At 40.4% G+C, this 12,497-nt stretch overlaps 2 protein-coding genes across 2 annotated transcripts; both read right to left on the bottom strand.

Moving 5' to 3' along the window:
• Positions 1 to 522: 522 nt before the first annotated feature.
• On the bottom strand, positions 523 to 5,503 carry LOC115772803 (uncharacterized). The gene is made up of 4 exons (XM_030719189.1): positions 4,770 to 5,503; positions 3,123 to 3,323; positions 2,321 to 2,531; positions 523 to 1,449 (listed from the first exon to the last, which is right to left on the bottom strand). Exons 1-4 carry the CDS (start codon positions 5,473 to 5,475, stop codon positions 1,197 to 1,199), a joined length of 1,371 nt encoding a protein of 456 aa, XP_030575049.1. The 5' UTR covers positions 5,476 to 5,503; the 3' UTR covers positions 523 to 1,196.
• Positions 5,504 to 10,247: 4,744 nt separating this feature from the next.
• Positions 10,248 to 12,155, bottom strand: yipf6 (Yip1 domain family, member 6). The gene is made up of 2 exons (XM_030718750.1): positions 11,622 to 12,155; positions 10,248 to 11,147 (listed from the first exon to the last, which is right to left on the bottom strand). Exons 1-2 carry the CDS (start codon positions 11,958 to 11,960, stop codon positions 10,806 to 10,808), a joined length of 681 nt encoding a protein of 226 aa, XP_030574610.1. The 5' UTR covers positions 11,961 to 12,155; the 3' UTR covers positions 10,248 to 10,805.
• Between the last annotated feature and the right edge of the window lie 342 nt (positions 12,156 to 12,497).

Raw genomic sequence — 12,497 nt, 5'->3', positions numbered from 1 at the left:
CCGAGGATAAAGAATTCAATGGATTGATGGTTTGGTTAACTTGTTAGTATGTTCTTTATGCTATGGTTATCTGAATAACTTAATGTTACGTTAACATACTGTAGCGATTCTCTTAGTTAGAGAGCGTGTTGATGTTGTGGGATTTCGGACTGTTCGGGAGGTTCGTGAAGGCAGCATGGAGAGAGAGAAAAAGACCGAGAGCTTCCCTGTGTGTGTGTTGCTGTTCCGCTGTTGTAGTTGTGGTTGGCGTGGCTGTGGCCTACAGCAGCCGTTTTTCTGTTAATAAAGACGACCTTTGTTGTGAATATCGCCGACTTTGGAAGTGTGTTTACAACGTTACAATACCGAACACGTGTTCGTTGTGCGTCATGTAGCTGAATGTGCTACGTTAGCATAACGTAGGTGTAACCGTGTTCGTCCTGTTCTTTAATCCATTATTATTTTAAATTGCCGTTCAAGATGGAATTTCTGCTCTGGGTCTCGGATTCTATCAACCCCCCCCCCCCCCCTTCCCCCAAAAAAGTGCGACTTATAGTCCAGTGCGACCTATATATGTTTTTTTCTTCTTTATTATGCATTTTTTGGCTGGTGCGACCTATACTCCGGAGCGACGTATAGTCCGAAAAATACGGTATATCCTCCTGTTTTTCCGCTCATGGGGCAATATTGGCTGATTCTTGAAAAACTCTTAAACTAACTTCTCAGTGATCTGTTGCTACTTTCTTCCATTTTAATTTATAGTAAGCAGTACTGCCAGATCTTACACAAAAGTCATGTGACTGAATCCCTGTGGGAACTGGAATAAACTGACACATCTGACTTTTCGTGATCTCTCCTGCAAATGTTGCATTTTAATGTGTTGGTGACTTTGTGCCTTCATAAGGTTATGTCTGTGGATTTGTTTGTATACTGTACTATTTTGCAAACCAGCCACACATAACCGGATGTAACAGCTGCTCTGGTCTTCTGTTCATTGTCCAAAATGTATCCCATTTTGGCCCATTATTTATCTTTATGATTGAGAAGACCTTCAGTTCACCTCATCCATGGCTGTCTTTATACTTTTTCCTTCAGACAACAGGTGGCTCTTACCTCAGGTCTTTTAGACACTGATCATTTTTCTTTAGTGATTTTCGGGTGCAATGCTTTAGGGAAGAAAAAATTACTTATTTCCCAGATTCCTGCCTCCCACCTGTTCAATCTCCTTCCCACACACAGTCACATTCACGCAGAGCGTGCCTTTGCCGCATTGTGGTTATGACCGTGATCCTATTCTCGGACAACTCCTGCAGCTCACTGATCAGCCCCTGCACCGATGGGCTTGGCCAGGGGTGACCGTTGAGGTAATCTCTTAGGATGAATGAGCGCTCCACGACCAGCTCCAGCCGCACCAGGTGTCGTAGCTTGTGGAGGCACAGCAGGTCTTTCTCTGGTTCCCGGCGGAAAAATCTGTAGGCGACAGGAAAGGAAAAGACTCATTTTTTGGACTTCAAGAACAGGTTCACAAGTTATGTTTTATAGGACTGTAGTCAGGTAATTTTCTGCTTGTTAAAACATCTTTAAAAGATGAAATGGACTGGTATTTATAGTGCTCCACTCCAACTGAGCACTCAAAACACATTCTACTACAAGGCACATTCACCCAATCATACAAGCGCTTTTATCTCACACACACACACTTACATTTCTTCCCCAAGAATATTTTGACATGCAGAATGAAAGTGCAAGGGATCTAACCACTCACTTTCCAATTGGTAGACAACCCGCTCTACATCCTGAGCCACAGCCACATTTACTTATTTATGGTCTACTGTAGCTCTTTGGGTCACGTGGGCCTCATAGCAATAAATCTTATACCGCTGGAAAGCCTGTTTATTTCCCCTTATATTATGCTAAATTTGTAAGGAAAATGCATTTGTGGGTTGAGCAGCAGAGCTGTATGTCGGTTGTGCCCATGAATCAAGAATTTGCACCTCTTAAATGACTGTTTATTTTCATTTTTAAACAACCGTAGGTCACTCTGACCTCTTAGTTGTGATTTTTTACCAACTCTTTCCTCGATTAGTTCATCACATTTCTTACAACATAATTACTGACTTTACAGACACCTAAACACGCTTTTAAAATTTTTTTAAATGTACCTGCATTACTGTAGGCTGTCGCCTCCAGTTAGTTCAATATCAGTGCTGATCATGTTTATGCAAAGACTTTTGAGTAACCTAATTTTTAACATCATCTCATGGGGCAGTCCATTAGTAGAAAACTAACCTGCAAAATTGTTTATTTTGGGTAGAAGGCAGAAGTCAGGAGCTCAGCTCACCGTATCCTGAGTGTCTTCAGTTGAGGGAACAACATAGGGATCCGTCTGCAGAGACTGCCGCTGGAGCGGTTCTGCTCAATGTCAAGGTGCTCCAGTCCCGGGACTTTAGGCGCGATAGAGTCCATATCTTTCAGAGTTATAGCCACTCGCATTGTCAACCTGTTCACACTGGGCGGGATGGTGGTGGTATATGTGGTTAGAGAATTCCCACCTAGAAGGACAGAAGACAGAGCAAGACTTAGGAGGTATTTCTGACCTGGAGTTCCCAACAGCCTGATGTTTGGTTCTGCTTTGTCTTTATGAATCAGGAAGAATTAGATACAAGTCATTGAAAAAAGAAATGAGAAAAGATAAACATGTGTAACTTCTTTTTCTTGTTCTGCTGACTGACATGAATTTTGTGAGAAAAAAAAAAAAATGTTCTTTTTCAAACTGAAAATATGGCCAAAATCAATATTTTAAGGAACTGCCATGCAACAGATTCTCTGGCTTTGACATGCATGTAAATGTATATGAATATCAGGATAACTGCCTTTATGAGACAGAGGGAATGGCTCCGATAAAAAGGAACGTCTGGTGGAACAAAGAGCAGGGCCGGTTGCTTGCCTAGATATCCTTACAGATTACAATCTGCTATGCTGTATGCCAAAGACAATTGTGATTAGGTATATTCAGCTTATTTTGAGATGCAGAAAGATATGTTAAAAAAAAAAAAGAAAACGTGAAAAATATTATGAGCCTACTTTCTATATCAGGTGAAGTTTAAAAAAAAAAAAAAAAAACTGCACCAAGTGTGACTCACCAATGATAGTGAGAGATTTTAACCGATTCAGAGGACTGAGCCAGGATCGCAGGCGACACTCGATGCCCTCTCTGATGTACCTGTACCTGACAGACAGCGACTCAAGTGAGGTCAGGCTCCTTAGTGCGTTCTCTGACAGGGTGGTTTCTGGGTAATCCACCAGCTCCAGAGAGATCAGCGCAGGACCACCATAACAGTACACTGCGGGGTCAAAAAGTCAAGCCAGTTTATATAGCACATTTGAACACAACGGACATTGACCAAAGTGTTGCACAGCAAGTGAAACCCATATACAGTTGTAATAATAGTATTTATGTTTAAATGTTTGAACAATAAAAAAACTGAAAAGGCCAATATGAAGTAAGAAGGGGAATGTTTTCAGTAATGATTTGAACACCACTAATGAAGTATATGACCTAATCTGAGGAGGGAGCTGATTCCAGAGTTTGAGCTGCAGCTTGGTTGTATGAGTCAATTGGGAATTTGGAGTTACTAAGAGCTGCTGATCAGTGAACCTAAGTGGGTGACTGGGACAAAGAAAATCAATCAAACTGGAGCAAGTCCATCCAAGCACTTGTATGTGAACAACTATATTTTAAAGTCTATCCAATTCTTCACAGGAAGCCAGTGCAATGATTTAAGAATGATCACACTACCATGCACCAGTCTGGAGACTAGCAGCAGTATTTTGAACCAACTGCAATCATGACAGTCTTTCTTAGTCCAACATATAAAGAGTTGCAGTAATCCAGTCTGGATGTTGCAGAAGCATAAATGGCCTTCTCAAGGTTGTTAATAGAAAGAAATGGTTCAACTTTACTCAAGTCTTAACTGAAAAAAATATTAGCTCAACAAATTTGAAAAAGATGACTCTTGCAGTGTTATTTAAGATATTACGTCTTTGGCATCATATCTTAAACCTTCCTATCATAAACCTGAGATATTCCAGGGACCCAAGATATGAAGAAGTTATGAGAAGTGTATCTGCCTGCTGATGAGTGGGATGAACCACTAAAATTTTCATCTCAATTTCATTAAGATTATGGAAATTTTGTGAGAACCATTTTTTTTACTTTAGACAAACAACCAGTTAAGAAATTGACAGAGGAGTTGGCAGGAATTTAAATGGTAAGTAATATCTGGTTATCAGCAGCATAAAAGTGGCAAGTATAGACCCAAGTGGTAGCATATACCATGAAAACAGAAATGGACCCAGAATGGAACCTTGAGGTATGCCACAGGCCAAGGAAGCAGTGATAACATCCTGCAGTCTGCACTAGTGTTAGTGATCCAGGCATTTTGATAATGTTTACAAGCTAAATCACTTCTGTGTGCTCTATTACATTCCTTAAGGTTTTCAATAGTGACCGCCAGAGCCACAAAATGCATCTGAACAGGGGTTAGGTTCTGTTTCAGTTACACAGTAGCTGTACTTAGTTTAAAACTGGCATCTTCTCTTGTTGGATGTGATTTCAATATTTAAGAATACCACAGAAAATAGAGAAGACTGCTTACCAGCTGTAAAATAAAACTACAACGCTTCTGATGTTGCCTTAAAGTCTTAACCTATTTAATTACAAAAAAATTAATCAGGAGATACACACAGCAGTGTCCCGCGACACGAGTCGACAAACAAACGCGATTCACCTGGTTGGTCCGGGTCCGCGGGGCTGAAGTAATCGTCGGGTAGCGGCTCCGGCGGCTCCCCTTTCATCCCCCAGGATAGGTGTTTGAGCTTCTTCAGGTTCAGAAGCAGGTTATGGAAAATGGTGCAGGGCACCGGCCTCACCGTATCCAGCCCGTAGCCCTCTCCCTGCTGGTGGAAGAGCAAGTAGCGCAGGTTGACCAGGCGCGACACGCTGTTGATGAACTGCACCGTGTCGGGCAGACGAACGTTGCACACACTTAACTGAGTCAGCCGCTCCTGCAGCTGCCCGGTCAGATTCTGCCCCAGCACCGGTTCTTCCCAGATAGCGTTTCGCACCCCGAGACCCCTTAGGTTAGGGAACCTAGACAGGGCGTCTAAGTATTTCTCTTTATACTGCCGCCCTCCATCCACAAAGACAATGGTGGTGAGCGACGGTAGGAACTTCACGAGACGTCGCCACTCTTTGCGCCGTAAGTGTCGCACCGTGATTCGGGTGAGACTGCGATAGTTTAGTGTATCCCAGAAGCCGTACGTGTAGCGTCGCAGGTCGGACAGCACCACGATGTAGTCTCTCCATAGGGACGGGTGGTCGACGAGACTTTTGAGGTACTTGCAGCAAAAGCGGACCGTGTGTTTTTCTTCTGTGGTCAGGTAGCTGAATACGTAGACCCAAACTTCTGGTGGAAGAAGCTCTATCTCCTCCATCCTCAAGCTAACCTAAGCCGAGTACGGATCCAGGTCTTTGTAGAGTTCTGAGTTAGCGCCCGCCTACTGATGGCAATTCAACCAACGGGGAGGCGGCATCTCTCCAGAGCACCAATACGCTTCGCCCCTAGGCGATGACGCTATGTGGACCTCGAATCCGATTGGTTTAAATGTTGGCTGGAACCGGAAAGGGAACTACTACAATGTTCAGCAGAGGAACAGCGAAAAAGAAAGACCCAAGAAAACCTCTTCTTATCCATTTTCGCAGTTGTACATCATGGAATCCTTAACAATTTAGAATTTATGCCAGCAGATTGAAAACTGGCATCACACAAATCATTTCAGATACACAGTCAGGTTTTTTGAAAAGGTCGTTCAATCCGTAACGATATACGATTTACGATCGATTTATTGGATTATATGTGATCAGGTTTTAGAAATGTCTTCTATCATCGTTAAAAACCCGGATTATGAAAAAAAAAAAACGATGGTGTTAAGCAGTCAACTGATAGTCAGCCATGATGACACATGATGACTGTTTTTCATTTTTATCAAAAACAGTCTCGATTATTTTCTGTATGGCATCTGGAATAAAGTTAAACCTTTAAAAAATGTGAGCTACTAAAATTATCATTCACCTTTGCTGACAAATAACATTCCTCTTAAATCAACTGTTAAATACCCAGGCATCAGAGGTGGGAAGTAAATACTTATTATACTTATTTACTGTACTTAAGTAGAATTATCAGGTATCTGTGCTTTACTTGAGTATTTATTTGTTGGCAACTTTTTACTATTATTCCCTGCATTTTGACACAAATGTGTATTTTCTGCTCCTTACATTTTCAAAACAGGGTTGTTTTTTGATTTAACACATTTGAGGGGAGTCATTAATTTATATCATTGCACCCCTTCAAACATCAAACCAATTTGAGCCTAAATGGAGGGAACAATAAAATATAAAGTCTTATAAGTGTATACTCCATCACCGGAACTTATCACATATAAATGGATGAAAAAGACGAAACTATATACTTTATAGCACTACAAATGACACATACTCAGGGATTAAATTAGGCCAGTATTGTACCAAAAAGGGATAATTTGCCAAAATGTGATATCTGGTATTTGCTTTTAAAAAAATGGCTGTATTTAAACTGTTGTAAATGACTTTTTTTTTTTTTTGCCAAGAAACATCTACTTACATCTTGTTCAGTTCATTTCCTCCACACAGAGCAGCACAGGTCAGCTGATAACAGCCTGAACACAAACAAACAACACTACTGGAGCTCACAATAGAAATTATTGAGCTATGAATCTTTTCCCAACACTGTGCCACTACAGCTAATCCTAGGATACCCACACCTGCCAAATCCCACTACACCCTGACTGTGCTCATTTTTTCAGTTTAAGAATGGAGGCAAAGTCACCCAGCTTTTCAACAACTTTGGTAACTTTGAACTCCTTTTGACTCTCCAGCTTGTTGCTGTCCTTAGTGGGACAGTTAACATCAAATTGTTAATCCTCCCTCTGGCATATGGTACACAAAGAGGACCTTTACATTTACTGCATTCATAATCCACAAATGATGCCATCAAATGTATTTGTCTTGTGAGCAAGTACATGGATAAATATGAATCTATTTTGTGTGCTGAACCACAGTGTATCTTTGTTTCTAAGATAGGTAAGACCTAGAATGCTATTAAGACCTCTCAAATAATCAAAAAATGATTAGCATTTCATAATACAGAACATGTCTTATAGTGTGATTTCCCCTAAATTTACAATGTTTCTGAAATTAGGATGTAATTTTCAATACTTAACAATACTTACCAGTGGGTAAAGTAGAACAAGGGAGGTAATGATTCAAAGTTTTAAAGGAAAGATTTCAAATCCACCGTGGTGGCATAAAAGAGGCAAAAATGGTGTCGTTGTACAAATGCTTGTAGACCTAACTGTGTGCAGCGGGTTTATTGTGGTGTGTGCAGTGGTGACTGATCCAAGCAGACCTTTGCATACCTGAGTTATTGTTTTATATTCTTTTTTTTTCTTTTTTTTACTTTATTTTTACACAGAGTTGACATAGAATGCATACATATTGAGATTTTTTAATAAAGTGGGACATAGATATGACAAAATGCAACCAACTGGTGAAGTACAGTAGAAAAAGTTGTAATGTAGTGTGTAGAGCTATGTACAGGTGTGTGTGTGTGTGTGTGTGTTGTGGAGAAAGTTAGTAAAAAGAAAGTTAGTAAAATGAAGTTATGTAATCAGTATAGGTAACAAAATGTACTACTGTTAATCTGCCTTCTTTTATCATCCATCCACCCTCTTATCCTGTTCAAGGCCCGGGCCAAGGTGGAATCTAACCCAGACCTTCTAGACATCATTCTAGCTGTGAGGCAGCAGCGCTAACCACCACGCCACTGTGCTGCCTGCTCTCTTTTTCATTGTGCCTTCTTTTTCATTTTTCAAAACCCCTTCCTGATGCCATGTGCTTATTTTTCCAAATGAAATTACAATGTTTGTTTTGTCTATCTGAAAATTTGGGGGAATGGAGATAAGGAGTAATCAGCAGAACAGCCTTGAAATAGTTAGTTTTTCTTACCAGTGATCTACCAAACAGTGTCACACAGTATCTCTGCAACTAGATGTAAAAAAAAAAACAAACAACCACAGAGATGCAAATCTGCCCTTTCTTTCTTCCATCTTTGTTCCTGAAGACTTCATAATCAGTCTGCGTCAGTCATACTGCGTACTGGGGTATAACCTGGGTTTAGATCATTTCTCTTAGATCTCTTCTTGTGTCTGCTGGTGAAAACATGAAATCATTAGACTGACCATTTTTCATAAAAAAAAAAATTTGTATTACAGCAGGTCAGTGAAGCGCTTGTGTTGTTTGCTTTAATTATTTAGTTAAATTAAAAATAATAATTAAAGAGAAATGATGAACCCAGTCATTTGGGAGATCCTAAAGGGCAGTCCCTCTTTCTACAATGCATGTTATGCAATGCATGTTTAGCTGACTGGTCACATAAAACAAAACATCAGGATGAGATCATTTCAAGATAAAATCATTGCATTATTATTATTATTTCGTGGTTTTTGTTTTTATGAACTCAGTTCCAGTCTTTGATTTCTTACATTTCCCAGAATGCCCATCCAACCCTGCATGATACATAAAGGCTACATTTATCCACGTCAGCCTGCAAAGAGTCGGGCAGCGCAGTCATTCAGCTGTTGATCACCCCAACAAACAACAGCTGCAGCCTGTAGTGCATTGTGGTCTTTAATGCATCCATTTATGACCCTTCATCAGTGTTGTGGCAACCTCTTATGAATAAAGAAGCAGCCAAAAGAAGAAGCTCACAATCAAGGTGCAAAATTATCCCTCTCTGAAACATTTTTGTGTGAGATACAAAGAAAAGTTGGTCTTGATAAAGAAAAATACTATGATACTTTCTCATTTTTGCTGTTATCTAAACTTTTAATCTCTTTATTCAGAATTTAGATTTTGCTCATTTTCAAGTCTTTACCTTAAAAAACAAATCTCAATTCAGATTCATTCAATTCAGTCCAAATAATTCTGAGATTAAAGAAAGTCAGACTTAAGAGTTAAAAACGAAATCAAAATGTTAACTGCCAAATTACTTTCATTTTAAACTTTTTATCCAATATTATCTCAATATTTATATCTCATTTGGATGTATTTAGCCTATTCTTTTCTTTTTTATATGTTAATTTTGCTTAGTATTCATTTAATTTCAAGATAGGGTGAGGAGCTTGATCATTTGAGACTTTCTGGGCCAGTCAAACCTGGAGCATATCCCAGGGCAGACCCAGGACATGATGGAGAGAGCAAATCTCTCAGCTGGTTAGGAAATGCCCAGGTATCCCATTGGAAGAGCTGGAGGGTGAATGGGAAGATGATGTTCTTGGTAACTCTCCTTACCTGTGACCCGGACCCATATAAGCAGCAGAAAATGGATGGATGGATCAAATTTCTAATTATTATTTTTTATCTCAATTTGGAGTCCAGTCTGAAATAAAAAAAAATGCAAAATTTTGACTTCAAGTCAAATTCAGATGTGGACTGTCAAGCATCACTTGGCGAATTATTATTTTTTTAAACTCTTAGGTTTTTTTTAATGTTTCTCTTATGAGTAACAAATTAGGGCAGCACAGTGGTGTGGTGGTTAGCACTGCTACCTCACAACAAAAAGGTTCTGGGTTCAAAACCACCGTCTGACCAAGGCCCCTCTGTGTCGAGTATGTAAACTTCTGTGTAGCCAAAATCCACTCTTGTTCATCAGATTTCAATTATCTGAAATTTTTAAATGGTTATATTTTTCTCCCACTTTATATCATTTCTTACATTTTATAATTTTGATCAGAATTTTGGCTTGAATTATTTTTTTAACGTCTACAACTTTTTTTTTTTTTTTAAATTGGCATAACTTGTCTTCTACACTTAGTTGCATTTGAAGACATGTGCATCAGGCCTGTTTTAGAGGAAATACCTAATAATCAGAATAAATTACTGCTTTGTTTTCAAATTACAGAAGAAAAAATTAAGATGTGGGCAGAAATATTGCCCTATAGTTATCTTTATTTATAGCTGATAAACCACTGTCTACCACTTTCACTCCATTGTGAACTAACTGTATCCTTGACTCAATACAACTGTGAAATAAAGTTGCATCTGGCATTGTTATTGTGTGCTTTACTCTGTTTCAACCATGGAGAAAAAACAAGCAGGCAACACACAAAAAGCCCAAATGATTCTACCTGTAATGATCTTTATCACCTATTCACTTTTATCTGTCTCAAAAAAATAAAACATTCCCAACAAAATACAAAAATAAACATGCTGAAAAGTAGATGAGTTTAGTCAAGCTGCATAATCAGATCAGCTAAATGTCTTTAAAAAAGGAATTTAGTGTGAAAATGTGCACTTTCCATATTCTTAAGACAGTAGATTTCAGTCACACCCAGAAAGACCAAGAGAGAAAGAAAACAATCATTGCAGCCCTGGTAGTCCAAACATTCATGGAGTATTTCCATATACAAGCTTCTTTTTACACACCGTAAACACATCTGCGAGACAAATTGGAAAAATATGAACATATTCATTAGCTTTTTCACTCTGCAGCCCATTTCATTACAACATTTCAAAGAGTCCTTAGTTTGGGGTCCTTTGAGTCTAAACCCTCTTTCAGAATTGCCTACAGTCAGTTCAGTAGCTGTTCATCTTTGTTCAAAGACAGATGTCTGCATTTTGGGGGGGGGTTCCAGAGAAAACCTTCCTCCTCTGTCAGCTTCCCCTACTGTCACGGCGAGAACGTCAGGACCATCCACGCGATCACAAAGTAGAAGAGAAACACCGGGTACACCACCAGCGCCTTGCGGTTGGGAGGCTGGCTGTCAGCGAGAAAGGCGGTGGATGCGAAAGTTGACCAGCCAAAGGACGCCATCACCACCGTGAGCCGGACGGCAAAGCTGACTGCCCCAGAGCCACCGAGCAGGACAACCCTGCACACGACCATGGCCACCGTCAGAGGCATGATGCAGTATCCCAACACGCACAGGCTCTGGAAAAAAGAGATGGTGCCACCCAGCAGCTTGGAGTTGAGGGTGATGATGATGGACCCAAACCAAACAATGACAAAGACCTGGGACGAAGAATATATTTTTGTTAGCAGGAAGTCAGCAGAGATTTTTTTTTTTTTTTCAGAAAAAATACTAATCTTAAGACCACTTATTTAAAAAAAACAATTGTAACGCTCTAAGGTACTGCACAAATCAGATGAGAAGCATTGTCACCTTTAGCCTTTTATAAGGTTTCTCCCAGTATTTAATCCCTTACAGTGCTGTTTTTATGTTACAGATACTGTGACTCAGGGGTCCACCTCCACGTAGACTCTTTAGCTTGCGAGCAGAGGGCTCGATCAGTAATCCTGTCATGAATAATGCATGACTTAAATTTTTCTAACAATACTTGTATGACTTTCTACACAACACTTTGTTTGATATTGGTATTAGTGCCTCGGATGGGCTCAAATAGAGTAGCTCATTATTTCAGGTGGGGACACTAAGTAAAGTTTGAAGTGTGACTTTCTAGGCCCAGAGCTGATGAGCTGCAGTACCTCAGCGAACTGCGGTCCTCCCTGGTCCTCGCTGTCGGCCGCGCCGCCCTGCAGCAGCAGAGCCAGCGTCACGCAGAGCAGCAGCGGGCCCCACAGGTCCCAGTCCCGCAGCAGAGCCGAGCTCCGCTTCGGGTACAGGACGTGGATGAATTTGTTCCCCACCGCCCGTAGGTCCCTCATGATGGTGTCCTTAACCGGTTCGTCCAGCGTGGAGAATTCGTCATCTCTTCTGGAGGGGCCGACGGGCACCGAGATGTCACCTTCCACCGGGATGTCCTCCGAGATAGAAACGTCTGACAGCCCGGCGAACGGTCTGCTGGCCTCCTCCGCTGCCGCCATCTTACTTCACAGAGAAGCTTCGTTAAAACGTCGTCAGTTCTTCAGGAAGTTTTGCCAACAACGTTCGTTTAACTTCTTATAATAAGAGAACAGATGAAACAGCAACTACTAGTGAGTTTAAAGCCTCTTCCCCCACTCGGTCTGATGGCTTATGCTCCACGTCAGCTGAGGATTGTTTACTTCCGCTGGAAGGGAAGCTCACATCCGTGTGGTGCGTTCAGGTCCACCTGCGTCAGTTCTCTTAGGTGTAAAGATCAACAAAGAAGAGGCTCTATTTCAATCCAGTAATTGAAAAAAACAAAACAAAAATGTTTCAATCAATATTTAATAAGGCATCCATCTTTGAGAGGATTGCTAAAGCAGAGGGCATCTTCGGGTTTGCCTATGTTGTTTTGGCTTTAGAGGTGGAAAATAGTATTAGCAAGGAAATTGATCATTTACTCTTCAGCTTTGTCTGGAAAAATAAAACGCATATAAGAAAATCTTATGTAAGAAAATCTTCAATAATGAACTCATGAGAATGGTGGTCTAAACGTT

This window comes from Archocentrus centrarchus, chromosome 22 (assembly GCF_007364275.1).
Source record: "Archocentrus centrarchus isolate MPI-CPG fArcCen1 chromosome 22, fArcCen1, whole genome shotgun sequence".
NCBI lineage: Eukaryota > Metazoa > Chordata > Actinopteri > Cichliformes > Cichlidae > Archocentrus > Archocentrus centrarchus.
The sequence above is the reverse complement of the archived record's forward strand: the minus strand, read 5'-3'. Positions and strand labels throughout refer to the sequence as shown.